This window comes from Phytophthora infestans, genomic scaffold, assembly GCF_000142945.1.
Source record: "Phytophthora infestans T30-4 supercont1.14 genomic scaffold, whole genome shotgun sequence".
In the NCBI taxonomy this organism is placed as follows: domain Eukaryota; phylum Oomycota; class Peronosporomycetes; order Peronosporales; family Peronosporaceae; genus Phytophthora; species Phytophthora infestans.
Window position 1 is genome coordinate 2468553 of NW_003303745.1, and position 22456 is coordinate 2491008.

Consider the following 22456-nt stretch of genomic DNA (forward strand, 5'->3'; position numbering starts at 1 on the left):
TTACTTCTGCTGTTGAAGATCTGTTACGTCCAGCTGGCAGGAAAGACGCTACATGTCTATACACGATTCTCGACGTTAGAGTGGGTGCATAAGTCGAAGTCTCTCTTCGGACGCGCGGTCCAGTTCGCAGTGCTGCTATCGCAGTGGCACCTTAAGGTGCAGCGCGTGAAAGAGAAGGATGTCGCCTTTGCGCAGCTACTGCAGTCAAGCATCACGAGCTTCGTTGACCTGGAAGACTCGCTCGCGCCGGTGGCGCCTCCAAACAAGGGTTCCCCGACTATTCGAATGGACCCCGCGTTGCTGTACGCCAGGCTTTCCCGTAATTACAGCGGATTCGTCATGTCTTTTGACGGATCAGCGAAGACAGAGAAGTACGGTGGCTACGGGAGTTGTTCATGGGTGCTGTGGATTCTTCCTGAGTGGAAGGTAGTGATTGCTGCAAACGCTTACCTCTCGGCTACCACGGTGAATGAGGCAGAGTATAAAGGTATGATCAACGGTGTCAAGGCTGCTATTGCGCACGGTGCCGAGAATTTAGTCATCGTTGGGGACTCAAGGCTCGCGATTCAGCAATCACTTGGGGTGATCGCATGCAGGAAGGAAACTTTGCTAGCGCTGCTGAATACTCACAAGGAACTCACGGCCAAGCTTCGATCAGTTAAATATCTTCACGTTGTACGAGAATACAACGCGGCCGCGGATTCGTTAGCCACTGAAGCGCTGGAATCGAAGGTCAGTCGGGTAATCTTGGCTGAAACTCGCAAGTCGGAATTGGCATCGCTGAACCGCATCCAGGAAATGATCTACGAGCCGGATGAAGACTCGGTAGATGTTTCGTCACGAGGAGCAGAGCGTCAAGTACATGTACTGTCAGGCAGCGAGTCTTCAAAGTGGAAAACTTTCGAAAATTTCGTGGTTGATTACAGCTCACCAAAGTGCGATTATGGTAATATAGCAGTGATGACTCGGCGACAGACGAAAGCCAAGAAACGCGTCAGGTTTGCAGATGAACACTCGGAGGATGTCTCAAAAGCTCAAGAACAGCATGAAGAACGACGAGAGACGTCCACCGAAGATTCATTCGGCGAAGATTTGCCAGACCATCCTCACAAGACTGTACCATCGGTATTTCCCGATGCGGAAGATGTTGATCCGGTAGCGATACAGCGGGAACGACGCAGACGGATACTGGTGGCACAAGACGAGGAGCAGAAGTGGTTTAACATCAAGAAGGTGCTTCAGGGCCAAGCAGAAGAGCTGAGTTACAAAGAAGCTCGAGATGCCTGGAAGTATGCTGACCGGTTCGTGTTATCAGAAGACGGCGTGCTTCACTATCTTGGATTGAATCGTCGGTACGACCACGGTTGGCAAGAGGAGACCAAGCTGCGGCTTGTGGTACCGACAACGATGATTCAAGAGGTCTTGCAGAACTGTCACGACTCGCTGGAAGGAGGACATCAAGGTGTGGTGAGAACGTTCCACCGCGTTAAGTCCGATTATTATTGGATCGGCTTGTACGCCGACGTGGAGAAGCATGTGAAGTCATGTCTAGATTGCAGCTCGAGTAAAAGCCGTCCACAGCTTCGTGGATACTCACCTGGTAACGTGCTAGCCGAACGACCTTTCCAGATCGTCTCGATGGATTTTGTGATCCCACTACCGAAATCTCGTAGGGGCAACACGGCGTTGCTCCTATTTCAGTGCTCGTTCACGGGATTCGTTATTGCCAAGGCTATGTCAGATACGACTGCACTGAGTGTTGCCCAAGTGTTCGAAGAATGTGTGTACCGACGGTTCGGAGCCCCATCATTAATAAGGCATGACCGCGACCCACGCTTCATGAGCGAGGTGTTCCAAGCGTTCGCAGAGATGATGCAGTCAAGATCAAGAGCGACTTTGAGCTATCGGCCACAGGCTAATGGACAGCAGGAGCGCTCGGTGAAGTCAGTGATGGGGTCCGTACGGGTGTACGCGGAAGACCCTCTACAGCAAGATTGGGACGAAATCGCGGAGAAGCTAGTATTTGCTATTAATACTTCTTAAGACACTACGAGGAAGGAAACGCCGTTCTACCTCGTTCATGGTTGGGATGCGCAGTCGACGTTGCGGGCAATGTCGTCATCACTCAAACGAGGACTCGGCAAGCAGTCTGACGCACTGGCGTGGCGGCGTGAGATCAATCGACAACATGAGGTCGCCCTCACTATGGCCAAGGATTATCAGGCTGTAGAAAAGGAGCGAAGGGCTAAAAAGCATAATGAGGCCCTGAGTCGACTGGAAAAAGCTGCTGTACCTCAACCAAGTGGAAACGAACACTCGGCGAACCCTCCAGAAGCTTCGGAAGAGATGGAAGATCCTGCAAGAGCTCCACCGAGATCTCTTTTTGAGATTGGGAGCCGGGCGTGGTTGTACATGGAACGCGTCAAACCGGGCTTGACGAAGAAATTAGATCACCGATGGCATGGACCTTTTCGGATCAAGCGCAAGGTGGAAGAGTTTGCGTACGAGCTGGAACTGCCTGATCGAAGTGGTTATCGCTTTTACCCAATAGTGCATGTGTCAAGACTCAAGGCTGTCAACGAATTCAACAGTCGACCGAACACTCGGTTGGTACTTGACGCGACTAATGAAGCAAGACTCGACTTCGATGAGGAACTACTGCCTGAGGACAGCTGGGAACCAGATCAAGTTGCCGGTGAATATGAAGTCGAGGCCATCCTCGACGACAGAACACCACTAACGACGAGCACGGAGCGTGCTGTACGCGAGTTCAAAGTCAAGTGGGTGGGCTATGAAGATACAACTTGGGAACCATCATCAAACTTGTCATGTGGAGGTCTGCTGTACGACTATTTGCGAGCCAAGAAGAGCGAGAATCGGCTGCAGATGGCGCAAGTGGCGGACGAAGACTAGCGTGACTTGATCACGTATGAACTGTCCACAGGGCGATGCAGCCTGTGGTAACAGACGAAGAACGTTACTGCAACAACAAATTGTATATGCATTTGAAGAACAACATGAACATGATTACGCTGTGGAAGTGGATTAAGAATAAGAAAACATGAATGCCGACCGCGGAGCGATCACTGAAAACGAAGTCACGCGGGACACCTCAACAGTTAGCTGAGATGCTGGAGAACGTCGTAGAACGTGCAGCGAGGATTCAAATCGATTCCAAGTGTCTGGCCGCGGTGGCCAAGAGTGTCAACAAAGCCGAGTCACCACTCTCCTTCTCCTCTTCATCAAGAACCTGAGCCTCGGCAGCTGGAGCTGAAGCCGGACCCTGCGAATCCTCGGTACCAGCTTCAACAGGAGCAGCAGCCAGAGCAGGACGTGGAGTACCCGGTGGCGAGTCAAACAACGAACGCCAGGTCGGAATAAGCTCGGTTGAATCGAGAGACGGGTCAACGATCACGCTTCGGTACACATCCACGAAACGCGTACCACGAGGATTGAAGAGCTCCGGATTACGCTGGCACGGGAAGTACGTAGTGTTGTACGGGTGCTGATGCGGCGCATTCATCCATCCAGTACGCCATGGCTGACGAGCGTCGAGAGCCGGAACTTCGGAAAGCCAGTCAGATGTCTGAGGTGCGAATGGCAAGTTTCAATGGGGTACCACGGCTTAGACGGCTCCAAAAGCAACTCGGGACGAATGAATGACACGCCGGAAGCACTAGATGAAACTGAGTCACGACTCCACGCCATGTACTGCTCACGGTACTTGTTGCGAAGACGATCGGCACGACGGTCGCGCTCACTGAAGAGCTTCTTTAACATAGCTCTCAGGTCATTCAAGCGTTCCTTGTCGTGGCCAACCTTTTTAGCTTCTTCTGCGAGACCTCGTTCAATACCAGCTAACGGAAGCCAGTGGAGACGCTCCCACAACGCGAACCCGAGGTCACCTTGCTTACCGCCGTCACCCCGAAGGTTCGCCCAGATCATCTTGAGACGGGTCTCAATCGGAGCACGCTTGGAGATGGGGACGCTTGGTTTGAAGTCGACAGTGTCAAAGAGGCAAGCTTGAAGAGGATAAAGCTGCCGAAGTTGCTGGTACGGGTGATCAGGATGCGAATAATCAAAGAACGCTTGGAGACCCTCCAACATTGTACGCACGGTCACCTCACCAGCTGGTTCAGGAAGCGTTAAGCTCAAGAGTCGCTCGAAACACTTCTTGGCGCCTGCATCGGTAAACTCTATGTCCACATACGGAAGAACCCACGGTGGCAGGGTGGACGAAGCCGGCACCATAGGGCGAATACCAGATAACACTCGGTGAGGCAATGGCTCAACCGACGGTGCACCACCACGACGCGGTACCGAAGTGTAGGTTGCCGTAATCATGCGTCCAGGTCCAGCATCGAGAGTCCAAATAGGCGGACGAGAAGACACTGGAACAGGAAGAGAAGATGCTGGTGCCGGAGGACTTGCTGGTGGCGAAGGAGGCGGGCCAGCAACGATGATTGGGGAAGTCATCATCGGCGAAGGATTTGGCCGAGGAGGAGTCGGAGGACGAGCTGGGCCAAGATTACTCCAGTTCCTGTTTGAATCTTCAACATCCTCGTCATCGAGTATGCTTGAATGATCGGTGGGGGGCGGAACATCACCGCTACCACTGGGAGCATCAGGAGAGTCATCCACCGAAGATTCATTGTCATCCACGTCATCTCCATAGTCGTCATCAGCATTCCCATCGTCATCAATCTCCATCGAAAGGTCAGGCGAAGACACGCTTGGTACATCAGTCGTGGGAACAGTCGGAGCCGACTTCGAAGACGCGGAAGCTAGTGGAGCAGCCTCAACAGGGGCAGACCCTGCTGTAGAAACCACTCCCGAGACTTCAACTGCCTTGGATGTCGCGGCAGACGCCGAAGCAGACTTGCCTTGTGGGACAGTCTGGTTTGACTCTTCATCTTCGTCACTCGAGCCAAACATGAGCCGCATTTCCTCGGCCTCGCGCAGAGCCTCTTCAGCGGCACGTATGTCGGCTGGAGAAGGTGAAATCGTTGAAGCTGGTGACTTGGCCACATCGTGTGGACCCTGAGGCGGGGGCGAAGGCGCGTCAGGAGAGACAGGAACATCGTCGTGATCCTCAGGGTTCACGTCCTTACCCGAAGGCTCTGTAGCAGTTTCTTGAACCGAAGGGACGCTGCCTGGATCAGCAGTCCCCATGTCCACGTCACTCTGGTCGCCGCTGAGGTCGACCACTGCGGGAGTCGAGGAAGACGCTGGTGTAGGAGGTGGCGACCATGAACTTGGAGAAGACGGTACAGACTTGGACCGAGTCTTCATATGACGTCGTGGCGACTTAGCAGGAGAATGAGGACGGGGTTTCTTGCGCTTCTTCTGGGCCGCCTTCTTCCACGCCTTCGGACCGAACAGCGATCTACGAGCCGACTTGGGAGTTGAAGTATCGGCAGGGGGCGCATCACCGAGACCGGCAGCTGCCAGCGAAGCACTGGCCTTGTCCGTTGAGATTGGAGCCTTGTCTTCGTCAGAGTCGTCCGGATCGTCGTCTGAATCCTCGCCACCTGGTCTAAGACGCTTATGGGATTTCCCATGGGCCACTTGGTGAGCTGCTTTGGCCAAAGCTGCCGGAAAGGCTTGAGGATTGTCCGAAGAAGCGGTGGCAGACTGAATACGCCGCAGAGCGACTAACGTCTCCTGATCCAAGTCCAGCGCATCCAGGTCCAGCTCACCCGCAGTCAGACCTATCACGAAGGATTGTGAACGAACGTTAGTTGCTGAACACACGGTGGAAGGAGCGACATTAAGAGCGTACCTTCGACAGCCAGACGAAGTACCTCGGGATCCATCCCTGCCAGACTCACGTGTGCACGGAGGGTACGATTCGCTTGGAGGAGGCGAGTGTTACGGTCTTGCTGGTTCTCGAGGACCTTGAGCGTGTCGTTATCGACATACTTGCCCTGGGCAAGCTTTACCAGAAGGAGGTGGAGCTTCCGGGTCTGCTCAGTATTCGCGCCAATAGAAGACTTGTACACTTCGCGTTCGCGAGCCAGCTTCTTCTGCAACGTGCTGATAAAAACGTCCCGAGCTTGGACTTCGCAGTGAAGACGATTCAAATCCTCTGCGTGTCGTTCCATAGTGGCTTGAACAGTGGCGAGCATGGCGTCGTTCTTGGCGCTCGACTCGCGGAGAATCTTGACGTGGTGGTGTAAGGCTTCAATCTCAGCGTTTGCAGCCTTGAGGAACGTCCCCGCGTTCTCACGAGCCATGATGTGGGGTGCCACCGAACGCACGGCGGCAGCAGCCTCGGACTGAGCAAACCGCAACTGACGCTCTAAGTCGGCAACGCGTTGGGGTAATGCCGACAGCGCGTCAGGAACAGGTTGTATCGCAGCGAGGACCTCATCGAAACCAATAGCTGTCTCGAGACGACGTTTGGTGTGTATATCGCCGTGGAGAGGAGGCACAACGCTGATCTGCACTTGGTGACGAGCCATTGCAGTCAAGTACGGGATTATCGAGGTCATCATGTGATCGACCGTTCCTCCGTAACTTCTAGCCACATGGCCCGCAGCGCATCTTCCGGTGAAGGGTGGGTGGACCACCAGTTGGGGCAGGGAGGAGCAGCAGGAGGCCATCTCCGCGGATTCAGCGACGACGGAGAGTGCTGCAGGAGCTACCGCAGGAAGTGAAGAGTCTGGGGCAGGAAGCGCCGAAGGACCAGTTGATGACGCCGCTGTCGGAGGAAGTGTAGCAGACTGAGGGACGTTCGAACCCTCGGCCTTGCCCTCCTGAGAAACAAGTCGAGTAATGCGAGGTGATGAGCAAGGTGCCGATGATTCAAGAGAAGGATGAGCTGACGTACCTCCAGCTGTTCACGTTCGCGACGTCTACGAGGATTGAGACGCTGAAAAGCGTCGGACACGGCTCGATTCAGACGCTTGGACATACGGTGGCGAGATGGTGAATTGAAGAATGAAGAAATGTCACAACGGGCACCAGTACCGTGGCTTCCATTGCGACAGGGGCAGTTGTGGTGTAGTGATTTCTCCGTGGTTGCGGATTATCACCCGTCGGCAAAGACGTGACACCGCCCAAGTTGTTCAAGCGACGAACCCTCGGTCGGGTGATGTACGGAGACGCCAAGGTGCAAGGGACTCGACGGCGTCACCTCCGAGTTTTCAACAAGTATCGGATACGGCCCTATGTCACTGAATCCAGGCTGTCCTTATTATTAATAATGGACTGGCCGGATTCGCATTCAGCGGACCATCTACGGTACGAACCCTCAGCGGCGGTTGGGATGAGTTCGCGGAATACTCAGCGACCTTTGGAAGACACGTTAACCGTCTGGGACAGGGCGCGGACCGTTAAAGATGCTCATGCGACGGTGCAGACGACGCTTGGCATGCAAGAAGATCCATAACGGATCATTGTTCACTTGATATTTGTATACTTGATTAGGACTTCTTATTAGGAATAGACCCGAAAGGGTAAGCTTAAATACAGAACAGAATTTCCACTCAAGCACACAGAGCGACGTCCGGCTTCAAGGTAAGCGTCAGGTCAAGCTTGTTTGAGTGTGTTATGCCTGTCGGTGAACTCGAAGCCCTGTAGCGAGGGTTCATCCGGCAAGGCCAAGAGACTTTGTGTATTGGTCGATTATTATCGGGAGGTTTTACGTGACGGCTTATTGTTGCCTATTTGCACGACTGGGAGTGCTTGAATTGCCTCCCTTTTATTTCTTCCAGCCGAGTGTTGAACACTCGGTGATCTCGTAAAAGGCTTACCCGTGCCTGGTACCCTTCCGCTGTTGGGACCACGAGGATTCAAAACACCTGCTAGCTTTGCTCGTGCTAGTAGCGTGTTCTTATTTTACTGGTTGGCCTATATAAGTAGTTTACAAGGTCCAGTTTGTCCCGGTGCAAGGGCAGAACTGGGGTCTTCAGGTCCGCCCGAACGATCGTTTACTATCCTAGTAGACGTATTGTTGTGGGAACATCCTAACTACATCTGTAGCTAGAGTTCACGTGGGATTTCCAACACCACATAGGTGTCTCCCATCGACACCGTGTACCGTCCGGTACTAACCTTTGGTGCGGCACGCCCAAGGTTGCTATGTTTGGCGGCAACAGCTTCTGCTGTGCTATCGCCTGAACGGATTCATGGCCAGTGCTCGCATAATGCACGACGCATGTGCAAGCACAGTGTACAGGCCCATGGACCCGTACACCAGGTACACTGTTTACGACACATACCACAGTTACCATAAGTGCTCCGTACACTTCATGTGTGTCATGCACGACGAGTTCAGTACGTGGAACACCCGGCAGGCTGCTCAAAAGCAGTCAGTGTCGATGCTCGGTACGTGCATTGACTCACAGCGTATACGCCCAGAGTGCATCGGGTCGTGGTATGGGACATATCCTTTGCACCCATACCAGTGTCTGTCATATACACCATGCACCTTGATGGTATTCCACCTTGGTGGGAGCGCGTCCCACCACCATGCCACTGCGGCGTTGGAATCTGGCATTGACACCGAGTACTCATGCGGTACCAAACCATGGTAGTGCAAGCAGCCCTCACCACGGTGTCATGCTCGACGCGGCACCAGTTAAGACTGCGTGCGTTGCCTCGACCACCACCTGGTCACTTGTGTGTCACTCGTGCACCACACTTGGGTTATGTCTCCACGGCCCATTACTACCGGTGCGTTGCGTACATCACGTACCGCAACCGCCTTGTCAGCGGGTGCAACTTTCCGTTCATCCTACTCGACAGGTCGTTCGTGACCAAGGGACCTGTGCCGTGATTGCCCCAGGTCCGCGCTTCGCCTCGTGTGTGGCTGAATGCACCACAACACTGCTGATGCGCTCAGCGATTCCGAGGCACCTAGCGTCAGCGGCTTCCGTCGCCACTCTGTCTTGTTTGGCTAGAGCTGCCGCAGATCTAGCCCGCCTATTCGCCTCCAGCCTGCAGTCGATGTACATCGACGCCTGACTCCGTAAGGAGCTTGGTCCTACCTCAAGACCAGGGAAGCAAGGTAGTTCCGAACCCCCCCCACTTAAACTTGAGACCATTAAGTCTCTCGTGGCTTGTGATAGCCATTGGTAGCACGACAGCTACTTGCCTCATGCAAATCCAGGGAGGAAAGGTATTCCCAAGCCTCTCCTCACTTAACATTGAAACTACTACATCTCTCGTGGCTTGGGATAGTCACTAACAGGAACGACGGCTATCCACCGCGCGCACTGCGCTGGTATGGACGACCGCGTCGGCCGGGCTGACCAAAGGCATTCAGCCTTCGCGTCACAAGTTTGAGTGTACGCGACTTGATGCCGAGCGATTTGCTCACGTCTGGCGAGACTAAGATAGCCTCGCCACTTGAGTCAATGGCTCTGGGTGTGGAACTATGTTACCCGCCTTGGTTGTGGAACTCTGTTACCCACTTCGGTTGCAGAACTGCGCTACTCGCCTTGATGTGTAAACTATGTTACCCACATAGGAAGCGCATGCAGCGACTTCTTTATCAGTTATGGTCTGAGTGACCTTGCGTGGAACTCTGTTACTCACGTTCAGAGCACATAATGTCGGTCTCCTTAAGCAGCTTCGCTGCCTGTGGAACTTGTTACCCGCAATTTGAACCTATGTTGCCCACCTGGTGAACTACCTTCGGCACCACCACTGTTGAAGTCTATACGGCGCGACGACTTTCGGTGTTGGGGTCGGCGAATGTGGCAGACCCACACAAACCGGACAGATTTGATGTCCACCGACCGTGTCAGAGGAGTCCGGGCTCTGGATTCTAAGTCCGTCGGCCTGAACAAGGTTCAGACCCGATTTGTGGCGGCTAACGTGACGTGGCACTTCGTTACCCATATCGTGATGCCTCGTTGACGGCATCAAAGGCACTCGATACCTCGTGTAGCACTGTGCTACCCACACAGTAAGCATTGCCAATGCCTTCCTCTTCAGTTATAGTTTGGGCGACTGCGTGTTGTATTGTGTTACCCACACATGAAGCATGATCAATGCCTTCCTTTTAAATTAAGGTCTGGGTGACCGTGTCGATTTAAGTCATCCACCTGGTTAGCGCTAATAGGCATAACCCCTGTTGGAGCTCGTACGGTGCGACGACCTTCGGCGTTTAATGCTGCTGGTGTAGCAGGTCCACACGCCGGGCAAAAGGCTCATGCCCATGACATTGCCGCAGTGGAGCATGATCTTGCTGTACGCAGAGCTGTTGGCGCGCTGACAGCTCCGTGACGCTTCTGCGTCCTGGCGGTCTGTATTAGACGCCCAAGGAACGACGGAGGTGGGAACATGACTCACCAATAATTCGCCATAGAGCCGGACTGGCAGGCCCCTCCTAGCCTTGCCACACCAGCGTTTTGGATATCTCTTATGCTGGGCACAGCGATGTTGTTCGAAGACTACTGGTACTTCCTTCACCGTACCAAAGGCTAGTCCACCAAGGACCAGCCCACGACCACCACTCTGGCGTAGCGTGCAGTCAGCTGTTGCTATGCCAAGCGACGTTCCGGCGGCGCATCAACGTCCCAGAACTCATCAACGCTCAAGGGGTATCGTACCCCGTACACCGAGTGTACTACCAGCCGTCCATCACTGCCCTTCACCGGTTTGAGAGAACCACGCCTCTCTGGGCTATGTTCCCTTGTGCTCACAGCCTACACACCCATCACGAAGACTTAGCGCTCTTTAGTAGGGCATACCACCTCTACTAGTGCCGGGAAGTCTTCGTTCACCTGGCCGTGGCCTGCGCCACCGGCTCCCGATCGAGCTTAAGTCCATGGGATCGCGCTGTACGCACCGGTATCATCGGGCTGCGTGACAGTAGAAGCAGCAGCGTCATTGCTGCGATGGTCCGCCTTCCCGAGAAGTACTAGCCTGCTTGTGGCTGTACTCTTCTTGGAGGGCGATTCGAATCTACCTCAGCTAATAAAGCCCCTGACTGCAGAGCCGATTGGTGTGAAGTACGTAGCTGGAGTGACAAAATATGGTTTTGTAATTAGTTTTTAGCAGTTCAACTTATTAGTCCATTGCAAAGTGTGTCACACCAGAGCTCATCACACAATATCGCAGCTGTCGTGTGGTCGGGTCGGTCTTGAAAGCGTATTAAAACCGATGCTAATCCAGTAGCCCGAAAAGAGCTTCAATACTAGTCTTACATGTAAGCTGCTGGCATTGCAATGCTCTTTTAGCGTTCGATATGTCCTTAGGAATTGCCAAATACGACTCTTGTGAAAGCATCATCGAGGCAAAATTTTGGATGTCGAGATGCCTGCCTTTGTCTGCATTGCTATGAGCTCACTAGATGAAATATGAGCAAGAGGCAGCGTCTGAGCAACCCGCTGATGATGAGCTACGTGGATACAAACATCCATGGACGGAGGATGATTGTGTTCTTGACTGCCATCTCTGGTGTAGACTATTTTTCAAGGACCTGACGGGCTTAAGACTGAAAGTGCCACAATCATTACACGCATATGCATCCCATTTTTATAAATGTGCGCTGCCACGTCTCTTCTGTCAGGTGTCGTGTATTTTTGGGTTTTCCGCTACGATTGCACTCAAAAAGCCTCGAAAAAAATTCCCAGATGCATTTCTTTCGACGCGCTTTCTTGATATGTTGAATCCATGCTCACAGGTCCACAAGTGTATTGCTTCCTCGGCCACCTCCGCAGAAGCATGCTCGCATCGAGGTGGAACTTCGATGGTGTGCATCAGTTTGTTTGTTGCTACAGGAATAATATGAATGGACGACTTCTACGATGCCAAGAAATCTGGCTTGACATATTCAAATTAACTCGCGCAAGGTAGCGTGTGTCGTACAGCCATACACAAGCACATAATCAAGTAGGCGTCTATGAACGCATACGGCTTATTTCTTGCACAAAAGTACTGTACATTTTGAGTTTATTTCTTGCACGGGCGCTATCAACGCCGTTGATTCAATGGGCGCTCCTTACATTTTTTCTCCCAATAAAGTGCAAAAACGGAAGCGTTAGCACATCCTTGCTATTTCAAATCATGTTTTCCAACCTGTGCGAAAACCACACCGTCAAATAAGAAAAATTGACTGAGTTATGGGTACTCGACAAGGTGGCCGTATACTTGTCTGGTCCGAGAAGAGCTAACAGTTCTTTAAATGGGATCAGAATTAAACCGTAAAATATACTAGAAAAAGCGCAAACGAAGCTTAATCTAGTGGTATATCACTAAAAGCAATTTCGTGTGCTTACAAATCCTCATATGAATCGTTTTAACCAATCGTACCCATCTCAAAATGGACATTGACCAATCACACATGCGAGGTTTCTTTTTGAAGTATTTGTGTCCAGGAGTGTTTTTTTTTAGGTCATGAAAGCGCCCGGCATTATTTTACGTATAATTTATTTGACCATTTTTTGGTTTTCTACATGACGTATAAAAGGCTATGCACTGGCATTCGTCATACACATCGAAAGTGTCCTCGAGCCCAAGCGACAATGGCGGCGGTGACTGGCAGTGTGGTAAGCGTTCAGAGTGTGGCGCAGTTCGACGAGGCAACGGCGCGCGAGTCGACGCTATCCGTGAGTTTCTTCTGGGCCGAATTTCACGAGGCCTGCCGTCCCAATGGACAGCTGGACGTGGTGGTGCGCCAGCTCGCGACTCTGCACCCTCGCATCCGCTTCCTCAAGGTGGCGGCCGAGGAGATTCCGGAGCTCTCGGAGCGTTTTCAGATCGCCGTAGTGCCCACTTTCGTCGTCGCACAGGGTCGCGCCGTGCTGGACAAACTCGAGGGCGCCAATGTGGCCGAACTGGCCAAGCGCGTGGATGTTCTGAGCAAGAGCGTGGCCAAGAGCAGCTCCACATCCGCGTCCACAGCCGAGGACGCCCCGAAACCGCTGGATGACGCGCTCGAATACCGTCTCAAGAAGCTCATCAGCGCGTCACCCGTCATGCTCTTCATGAAGGGCAATCCGACGGAGCCCAAGTGCGGCTTTAGTCGACAGATGGTGGCGCTGTTGAACGAAGAAAAGATCCAATTCGGCACCTTTGACATCCTCAATGACGACGAAGTGCGTCAAGGACTCAAGCAGTTTTCCAACTGGCCCACTTACCCTCAGCTCTATGTGAATGGCTCGCTCATTGGCGGACTGGACATCGTCAAGGAGATGAAGTCCGAGGGATCCATCGTCGAGCAACTAGGACTCACGAAGAACGTCGAGGAGGCTGAAGCTGCCTTCCAAGAGAGTCTCCGTGCACTCGTCAACTCCGCTCCAGTGCTGCTCTTCATGAAAGGCCATCCGTCCGAGCCCAAATGCGGCTTTAGCAAGAAGACAGTCAAGCTCCTACGTGACCACCAGATTGGCTTCAGTTCGTTCGACATCTTGAGTGACGAGCAGGTGCGTCAAGGTCTTAAGAAGTTCTCCAACTGGCCTACGTACCCGCAGCTGTACGTCAAGGGCAAACTCGTTGGTGGGCTGGATATCCTGAACGAGATGGCGGAGGACGGCGACCTCAGTGAACAGCTTGGCGTGGAGAAGAAGGCCAAGAAGGAGAACAAATACGAACAGCTAATCAACCGCGCTCGCGTCATGATCTTCATCAAGGGAACGCCCCAGCAGCCGCAGTGTGGCTTCAGTCGCAAGCTCGTGGACATCCTGGACGCCGAGGGCTTCAAGTACGACTACTTTGACATCCTCACGGACGACAGCGTGCGTCAGGGACTGAAGGAGCACTCGAACTGGCCCACGTTCCCGCAGCTTTACGTCAATGGCGAGTTGATCGGCGGACTGGACATCGTGCAGCAGCTGCAGGAGGACGGAGAACTCGCCGAGCTCAAGGAGTAGACGACCAGGTCATCCTTCGCGTAAAACGAATACAGAAAATCATTTCTCTTATCCTGCATGTGTATGCTGGGTTTGATGGTTTAAGGGCAGGTGTTATTCTGTATCATCTCTCATATCCCGTATCGATCGATCTATGTTGTCTTTGACAACTTAACGCACACTTAAGCGATGATCTGCGTGATAATGCCGGCAGCCAGCGTCTTGCCGCGATCGCGCAGTGTGAAGCGTCCGAGCTGACGGTAGTTTGCGAACTCCTCGAGGCAGATCTTGCGGTGGCACGTGATTTGCACCACAGCCGAGCGCTCGCGAGTGATACAGCGCGGTTTCTTCTTCTCCACCTCGCCCGTCTTGCTTAACATGCTCACCAACCGCGTGATGTTCACAGGCTCGTCGACGTTGTGCATGTGGATCGTCATGTACGTTCCCTTTACTAGAGGCACCTCCACAGCCGGCATAGTCATGATCTTGGCCTCAAACTTCTTAGCGAGTTGCACAGGCGACGCAATCGAGCACAAAATGCTACCAGTGCTGTAAAACGCACATACACAGGTTAAAGATCGAGTAGCGGTACGATATACAGGATAAGAACAGGCTTACGTCAGTGCCGACGGATCAATGCCAGTGACTCCCATCTCGATGGTGTCTCCGGCACGTGCAAGTGAGCACGCCTTGCCATCTTGTTCCATTCCTAAATCACCCGCAAGTGTCAATTAAATGAGTGAGTATCAGCAACAAGTATGGAGCCTCCTCTAAGCTTCTAGTTACTCACCTTTTACAGTCAAAGTGAGTCCAATGGGCATCAAGAGGAACTGCAGCAATGGCGCATAGTTCGGGTTAGTACAACATCGATAGAACGTACTCGCTCATGCGGCTTACCGAGTCGCCCACCGCAGCCGCACCAGCGTAGACGCGACCTGAGATCGTCTGACCCAAACTCATGGACTTGGAAACGTCTGAGACGGTCATCCGGAAGGGCTTGGAGATCTGGCGCTGAGGAGGAGCGAAGGTGTCTGTAATTGTTCACAGCGATTTGACGTTGTTATGTCACCCCCATTTGAGTCTCCCCACTAGCCACAATTCAGTCTACTTACCGATCGCCTCTACGAGTGAAGGCCCAGAGTACCACGAGCACTCGTCTACTCCGCCAGTCTTCTCCAGATTCGCACCGGTTATACCACTGAGGGGAACGAAGCGCAAGTTCTTCGGACGGAATCCTGCGCCTTGGAGGAACATGGACAGCGACGTCACGATGCTGTCGAAGCGCTCCTTGTCCCAGTTGACCATATCCATCTTGTTGACTGCCACGACCATCTGCGCGACACCGAGACTTCGCACCAGTAACGTATGCTCCTTGGTCTGTCCAGAGTTCTCGAATGCTGCCTCGAACTCGCCAGTCACCGCTGGCACCACCAACACAGCGACATCTGCCTGGGCTGCTCCTGCAATCATCTTGGGAATGAAATCTCGGTGGCCTGGTGCATCCAGTAGCGTCACATGCTTCGTCTCCGTCTCAAAATGGCTCGTACCAACATCCATCGTAACACCACGCGATCGTTCCTCCTCATCTGCATCCATGACCCAAGCGTAGGCAAAGGAAGACTTGCCGGCCTCCCGCGACTCCTTTTCGTACTTGTGCATCAATCTCTTGCTCACATAGCCAAGTCTGTACAGTAAATGACCAGTAATCGTGCTCTTGCCCGCGTCTACATGTCCAATCACGACCATACTGATCTTCGTCTTGCCTCCAGTTCGCGCCTCTTCCTCCAGCTTGACAGCCTGCTCCTGTGTCTTCAACTCGGCGCGTTCGAGCGCCTTCTTCTCCGCTGGGGTGAACTGCGTCTGTGCACGAGAAATTGTTGGGGCGGCACTGGCTGCATCGGCTGCAGATATACGAGGCTTCTTCTCTTCTTTGGGCGTCGACGGCAGGGCTCCAATAGCCAAAGCTTTGCCCCTAGCAGGAGCAGGCATGACGATCTCCTTCTTAGGTTTAAGCTCTTGTTTCTCCTCGTTGCCAATGGCGAGAGCCACAGCGTCCAGTCTGGGGATCTGGATCTGCAATGGTAACACGCCACCAGCTGCGGCTGGAGCTTTACCTCTCTCTAGCAGAGCCACTACGGTCTTGTCCAGGTCGTAGTTGGCGCTACGGAGCTCCTGTGTGATCTGATGGGCCGAAAATCTGCTACCCACGGCCTGTTGGACTTGGGGTATCATGGCTTCCAGGATCTCGACATCTCCCGGGTCATTGGTGGGCTCCTGGGTCTCTTTCTCGGTGTCTTCTTGCTGTACGAAGGAGAAGACGGATCGCTGGCGACTCGGCGAGTCCCGACGATACATGAACTCGTCTGCAATGGGAAGGATAGTGTCAAATAAAGACAATCATACAAGTTTATGAGGCAGGATTCTTTTTCATACTCGAGTTGGGTGAAGTGGGTTCGTAGTCGTCGTAATATTCGTCATAATCTAGAGGCAGGAGTGTGTTAGTGCATAGCAATGAGCACGGTTATGCGGAGGAGTGTATCATAGCAGACTTGCCTTCGTCCTCGTACGAGTACGCGCGGTTGCGTACGTTGCGGTGGCGAGACATGGCGTTCGAGGTGTGAGCTTTGAACACTTTGGTGTTACGCACTCTAATTCAGGCATTAATTTACAAACATTCTTGTTTGCTACAGAAGAATAGGGCTCTGGAAAACCCGGGTTCTTCGGGAAAAGGGTTTTTCTTACCCTAAGCACTCTACCCTTTAATATCGAATATATGGTTAAATAAAGTTAATAGCCTTCAATAATACATTGTCATTATCCTGAAGAGTACTCTGTACAAATAATAACCCAAAACCAGATACAGTACGGCACCCCGTTTTCGCGCCCTTGGATCTTTGATAAACTTCCGGATGTGATGATCCTGAATCCAGATGAAATTTAATTTGTTTACTAAAATCTAATTAATTTGTAAATCCTATATGGTCCACCCCCGCGAAAACGGGGTGCAGTATGGGAGTCAAAGGGTGGGGTGGGTAACCCCGGGGTAATCAACCCACAAAAATTCCACTGGGAAGAAAATGGCTATATTTCTGGGCAAGTCGAGACGAGTGAAAAGGCAAGTGGAGCGGCATTCCAGACTCGTCACGGAGAATCTGCTGGCATCAATAGCAGGCTGCAGACCTCGTCGGCGTTTACGTTGGCCTGGTACCGTAATGATCAATTGCTACTGTACCAGTATGAGAAAGATAATTGCGAAGTGACTACTGTAGAACTCGAAGCGGTCCTTCCCTTTTGATCCGCACTTGTAAATTTCGCAGTCGGTGGCGAGATGCAGTAGCTGTATCAGTCGTGGGCTGAATGTACGTGGGGAATCTGATGAGCATTCCCCGTTGTTAGCATTGGTGTCAACGGTGCGGGAAGTATGCGAGTTGAGCTCACTGCTCACCGTCTCGCTCGTTGATAAAGGAGACGTTTGATTACAGTATAGGAACCCCCACATCGCGTGAAGGCGACACTGAATAGCAGCCAAGTTGAGATGGATGAAAAAACTGTCGAGTCAACACTTTTCGGTGGCTGCTTGGTGTGAGCTGCGGCTGGAATGGTGGTGGTCTGGCATGACATTAGAGCATTAATCTGAAGTCCATGCGGTTGACATGTACTGTATAGAACAGGCTGCGGCGAAGATGAAGCCATGTCGGGCGGATGTTAAAGTCACGACTCATGTCAGCTACGTCGTACGTAGCATACGATACCTCGGACAGGAGGACGTCCTCTTGCCGTAGTGCCGCCGGAATTGTCAACGTCAACAGTTTTTGAGGCGATGTAGCGATCTACACCATGAAGGGGTGCAATGTCAGCTTCAACGTGGATGGTGGTGAGTTTCGGTTGGAGGCGATCGACGCGCGCCAGTCACGGCGATCCGAACTTCGAGCCCAGCAACGGTGACGGCTCAGGCGCTGCACGCTCGACTGCCTTCATCGTCCTAGCATCTCCACTGCACGTTCACCAGCATTTCGCTTCTTGATTATGCCAAGCTGTGACTTTATGTCTGGAGCGAAAGTCATCGTGTGGTACAGTGCCGTGTAGGAAAGACGTTGGCATGCTTCGCCGATCACGGGTGTCCACTTGGTGCTGCTTGGTCTCGAGGAGCGACGTCTTTGCCATCGCGACGAACGAGCGCAAAAGGGCTTTGTGGCGCTGCTTGTGTTGTGCTGATACGCGCAACTTCCCACACGGAGCTCGATGCCGCCAATGGCTGCTTCTCAGCAGCTTGTTCGAAGCCTGACAGATCCCACATCTCTAAATGTGCCTTGAAGTTGAGTGTGTGCCGGCGAAATGAGAATAAAATGAAGGCAAGTCGCCGTTGCAGTGCTTGGCCACTGGACCTCTACAGCCATTGAACTTCAACATGGTCTTCCTCGTGTTGCTACTGGTGGTAAGGCTTCACATTAATCTGTTAAACGAGGGTGTTGTGTACTTCACAATGCGTAGTAGCAGTACATGTAGGATTAAGAGCAAAGCCTCCTGTCCATCGTCGGTGGCTCTAACAGCATCGAGGCTTCGCTGCAAAAGTTCATTTCTCGATTCACCTCCGAGGCTCCGACACTTCCGTTCCTGTCAAGCGCTTAATTTCTACGATGGCGACCCCCTCACACACTGACAAGACCGAACACGGTTACGTGGACCTTGAATCTCACGAAGCTGCGGTGAATGGCGGAGGGCCCATTGTCAGCCCGAGCCGATTCGCGCTCAAGAACCCGCACGTCCGCGAAATCTTTGCTGAGTTCGTGGCTGTCTTCGTCATGATGAGCTTCGGCTTGGGTGCCACGTGCCAGTCTATCCTAAGTGACAGCAAGTACGGCGACTTCACGCAGATTGTGTTCGGCTGGGGCATCGGTGTGCTCTTCGGCATCCACATCGGCGGCGGCGTCTCGGGTTCACACCTGAACCCGGCCATTACGACCACCGCGGCGCTGTTCGGTATGCTCCCGTGGAGGAAAGTGCCTGGCTACGTGGCCGCACAGACGCTGGCTGCATATCTGGCAGCTCTGTTCATTTACGTGCTGTACCGGCCGCTACTTAACGTCGCCGACCCGGATCGCGAGCACACGCACGCCATCTTCGCGACGTACCCGAACGAGCACGTATCCAACTTCATCGCCTTCCTGACCGAGGTGTTCGCGACAGCTCTGCTGGTAGGCGGCATATTTGCAGTGCTGGACCAGCACAACCGTCCGGCCAGCCCGTTCAGTGCCCCCAGTGCCGTCGCTCTTCTGGTTGTCGGCATCGGCATGGCCTTCAGCGTAAACACCGGCTGTGCCATCAACCCGGCCCGCGACTTCGGCCCGCGGCTCATGATGCTGACTGCCGGTTGGGGCTCACAGGTGTTCTCGCTCAACCACTACTACTTCTGGGTGCCAATCGTGGGCCCGACAGTCGGTGGTGCACTCGGCGGACTCGTTTACGTGGCGCTTGTTGGCCACCACCACCCGCAGAAGGCGACCGTGGTGCACAAGCACGGCGAACAGCTCCACTTCTAAGCACGATGTTCAATGCGGTGGTCACAGTAATGAGCATTCAGAGTGAGAATGACACGGCCAGTACATGCAAAAGGTTGCTAACCTGAAGAATGCACAACTCGACTTTATCTCTTGAAGTTTACTAATAATACTAAGTTTAGTAAAATCGGTGTACATGAAATGCGGCAGGATGTTGCTCTCGCTCATGATCTTCGCGAGCGACGATCAAGTCATCACGTACGTCTGGGTGGCGATCGATGAACGGCATCTACGTTGAAGCCACTGGCGTCGAGCCAAAAGTGTCGACTCAACAGATCTTAGATGCTTGAAGCTGACTTGACAGTTAAGAGGAACTAAATTAAAAGCAGACGGTATTGTGATCGCCAACAAGCGCGTGATGCCCTCACCAACAAGAAATTTGATTGCTGTATAGTCTTCGTTCTCTTGCATGTTTGTGACATTCATTTCGATTTTATATGGTTAGAGATTAAAATCGTTAACGTTTTAAGAATCTTTAAGCAGTCTAAAAATGTGGAAATAATAGTAAAATGATCCATTGCTAATCTTAAATTGTCGTGCCTGTCACGCTTTTCCGGACAAATCATTGGATAAAATTATTTAAATATTTCTACTGGCTGCCGAGCGCAGCGAAGGTGGCCCCCATTGGCCTAAAAGCTGCCGAGCGCCCAAATCGGCACCTTCTGCAACCCTGCGGGCCTTTGGGCCCGCCTGAGCCACAATCTGCCAACCTACCGTGCGAGTAGTGAAGCGAGCCCGTGGCGAGCGGAACGGAGGCAAACACAAGGAACGACATTCGTATTTACCCGCCGCGTAGCGGTGGCGCTCGGCTAGTAGACAGCAATGTGAAGTACAAGCATGCAGATTGGTTTCGTCACCAACAGGGATTGATAGTACCGTATTTGAGATCTCCTACTTCAGAGTGATCTCCTAATTCAGACTGCCCTCCAACCAATCACATATCGAGAATGGAACAGCGCACAAGTCTAGATCTCCTAATTCAGAGTACAAAAAACATGCTAAACTGTAACTTTCCACCAACACGTTTGCGTGCCAACCGGCTGATATTTCGTGGAACAAGCCATTAAAAGACAAAATGCGGAAAAATTGGGTGGAGAACATGTTGAAACAACTACGCGCTTCAACTTCGACGCTTCCGTTTAAGATAAAAGCACCTACACGGCAGCAATTAATAGGTTGGACGAAGAATTCGTGGAATGCGTTGTCTCGCAAAACGGTTAGAAGCGGATTTGAGAAAGCAAAAATGGTATCCATTGAGCCTACTGAAAACTTAGAGGCTGGAACGGAGCTTTCCGACAGTGAACCTGATTGGGAGCTGCTACGACGGCTGCTGGAAGAAGTGCCCGTAGTGCGCCATGCTGTGGATACGCGTCACGACATAGAAAACTTCGTAGTTCCCGAAGAAGAACTTGATATTAATAACTAAATTGTTTTGTTTAAATAAAACGTGATAGAGATGCGTCGGTACGTGTACAGATCTTGTGTATTTTGCAACAATACAACTTCAAAAATATTGGGTCTGAAGTAGGAGATCTCAAATACGGTAATGGCATTTTTGTCGATCTGATTAGTAATATTTGGAAGACAAATTTTAACCTCATAACTATCAATAGAGATCTGGATTGGCATCGAGCCTACAGTGGCTATTAATATTAATATTTCAGCTATTAATAAGGGCCATTTGAAGAGCGAAGCTCACGCGATTCTCTGAGATCAAGATACGGCTTGGACGTACGTCAGGCCGCTGGTAAGTGGAAAGTTACAGTATTTACTCGAGGATGTAGCACTTGATCGCGTTCCTGAGGCAAGGAAACGAAATATTTTGGCGGCTTTATTGCTCATTCGTTGTGGCTTTACTTTTTCTTGGCTGTTGATTACATGTAGTTACACCGAAGCATCGAAATCAGTACAAGGATCGTAATCATATCGATCATAAAGCTAATCCAGCTTGTAGCACCAGTTACTGCAAGCTGATTGTACATCACCAAGGTGAGTTGATTGGAATTATTTGCTAGACATGAGTGATTCTAGCGACTAAGTGACTTGAGTACTTATTGTCGTAGAGCAACGAGTATAATCGCGGCGATGGAGCAAACAGTGAAGATCGAAATGTCTACAAAGACGCACAATGTGTTATAAATCCACGTTATGTTGGTTAAACACCAGATATTGGCGAGATATTGAAACAATAACTTTAACGACAACCATAAACATATTATCAATGATCTTCACAGCGTCGAGACTAATGATCATCTACAATTACACGGCGTCGACGTATACAATTACAATACATCGCTGAATGAAGCAAACTATGTAAGTGTACTAATGAAATGTTATGCTTGTTTGTCAATGCTAGCACTGAAGCCCCAGTATCGTATTTTAAACGATGCCAGAGCGCCAACGCTCATTCGTCGAGGTAAAGCTCGCTTTTGTCTTCTAGCCAGACTATTTCACGCTTGTTATGCTTCAAAATCACTTATTTTTCAGCTCGGAGGTTCTCCGTCCGGGTGCGAAGCTTGCTCATGACAAGCCCACCAGTAGAAAATACCCGTTCTTGGAAGGCGGTCGTCGAGCTGCGTCCGCACCATACTCTGGCCATTGCTGCAATTGACGGAAACTCTATTTCACCCGTCTCACGGAACCATTGACACAGGTCCACATGGTTGCATGTCTTGAACAAATTAAGACAAACTTGTCCATCTTGGCGCACAGTCGTCATACGTGTTCTTAGTTCCTCTCTTGAGAGCCCATGCAAGTTTTGCCGCTCTGCAACATCAATCCACTTAACAGAGAGAACTTTCACGCGTTTTATTTCTTGATCTGCTTGGTGAGATAGTTTCCTTCGCACATCTCTTCATGTGTCTCCAACGGGTCGCCACAAATGACAAACTCGTCTTCATCACAAGTGGTCCTGCGTAAGTCTCTCGAAGTCACTGGAATAGGTCTCTTGTCACATCCGTTTTCATGTGTCCTTTTCAGCTTAAAGAGCTTACGAAGCTCGTTTGTGAACAATGTTTCGGCTTGTTGGATAATTTGATCACGAAAACTATCGTCGTATGAGGAGCAGCTCAAAATCGACTGGACCGCAGATTT

At 51.8% G+C, this 22456-nt stretch overlaps 3 protein-coding genes across 3 annotated transcripts; 2 read left to right on the forward strand and 1 right to left on the reverse strand.

The window, feature by feature from the left end:
- Positions 1-12462: 12462 nt before the first annotated feature.
- On the forward strand, positions 12463-13910 carry PITG_09348 (glutaredoxin, putative; the record flags this gene model as incomplete). Its single annotated transcript, XM_002903573.1, has 1 exon — positions 12463-13910. One exon carries the CDS (start codon positions 12480-12482, stop codon positions 13824-13826), a length of 1347 nt encoding a protein of 448 aa, XP_002903619.1.
- Positions 13911-13987: 77 nt separating this feature from the next.
- PITG_09349 (translation elongation factor 1-alpha, putative) lies at positions 13988-16410 on the reverse strand (the record flags this gene model as incomplete). Its single annotated transcript, XM_002903574.1, has 7 exons — positions 13988-14354; positions 14424-14514; positions 14596-14635; positions 14703-14836; positions 14918-16168; positions 16239-16286; positions 16359-16410. 7 exons carry the CDS (start codon positions 16408-16410, stop codon positions 13988-13990), a joined length of 1983 nt encoding a protein of 660 aa, XP_002903620.1.
- Positions 16411-18442: 2032 nt separating this feature from the next.
- On the forward strand, positions 18443-19345 carry PITG_09350 (aquaporin, putative; the record flags this gene model as incomplete). Its single annotated transcript, XM_002903575.1, has 1 exon — positions 18443-19345. The coding sequence occupies one exon, from the start codon at positions 18443-18445 to the stop codon at positions 19343-19345; it is 903 nt and encodes a 300-aa protein (XP_002903621.1).
- Between the last annotated feature and the right edge of the window lie 3111 nt (positions 19346-22456).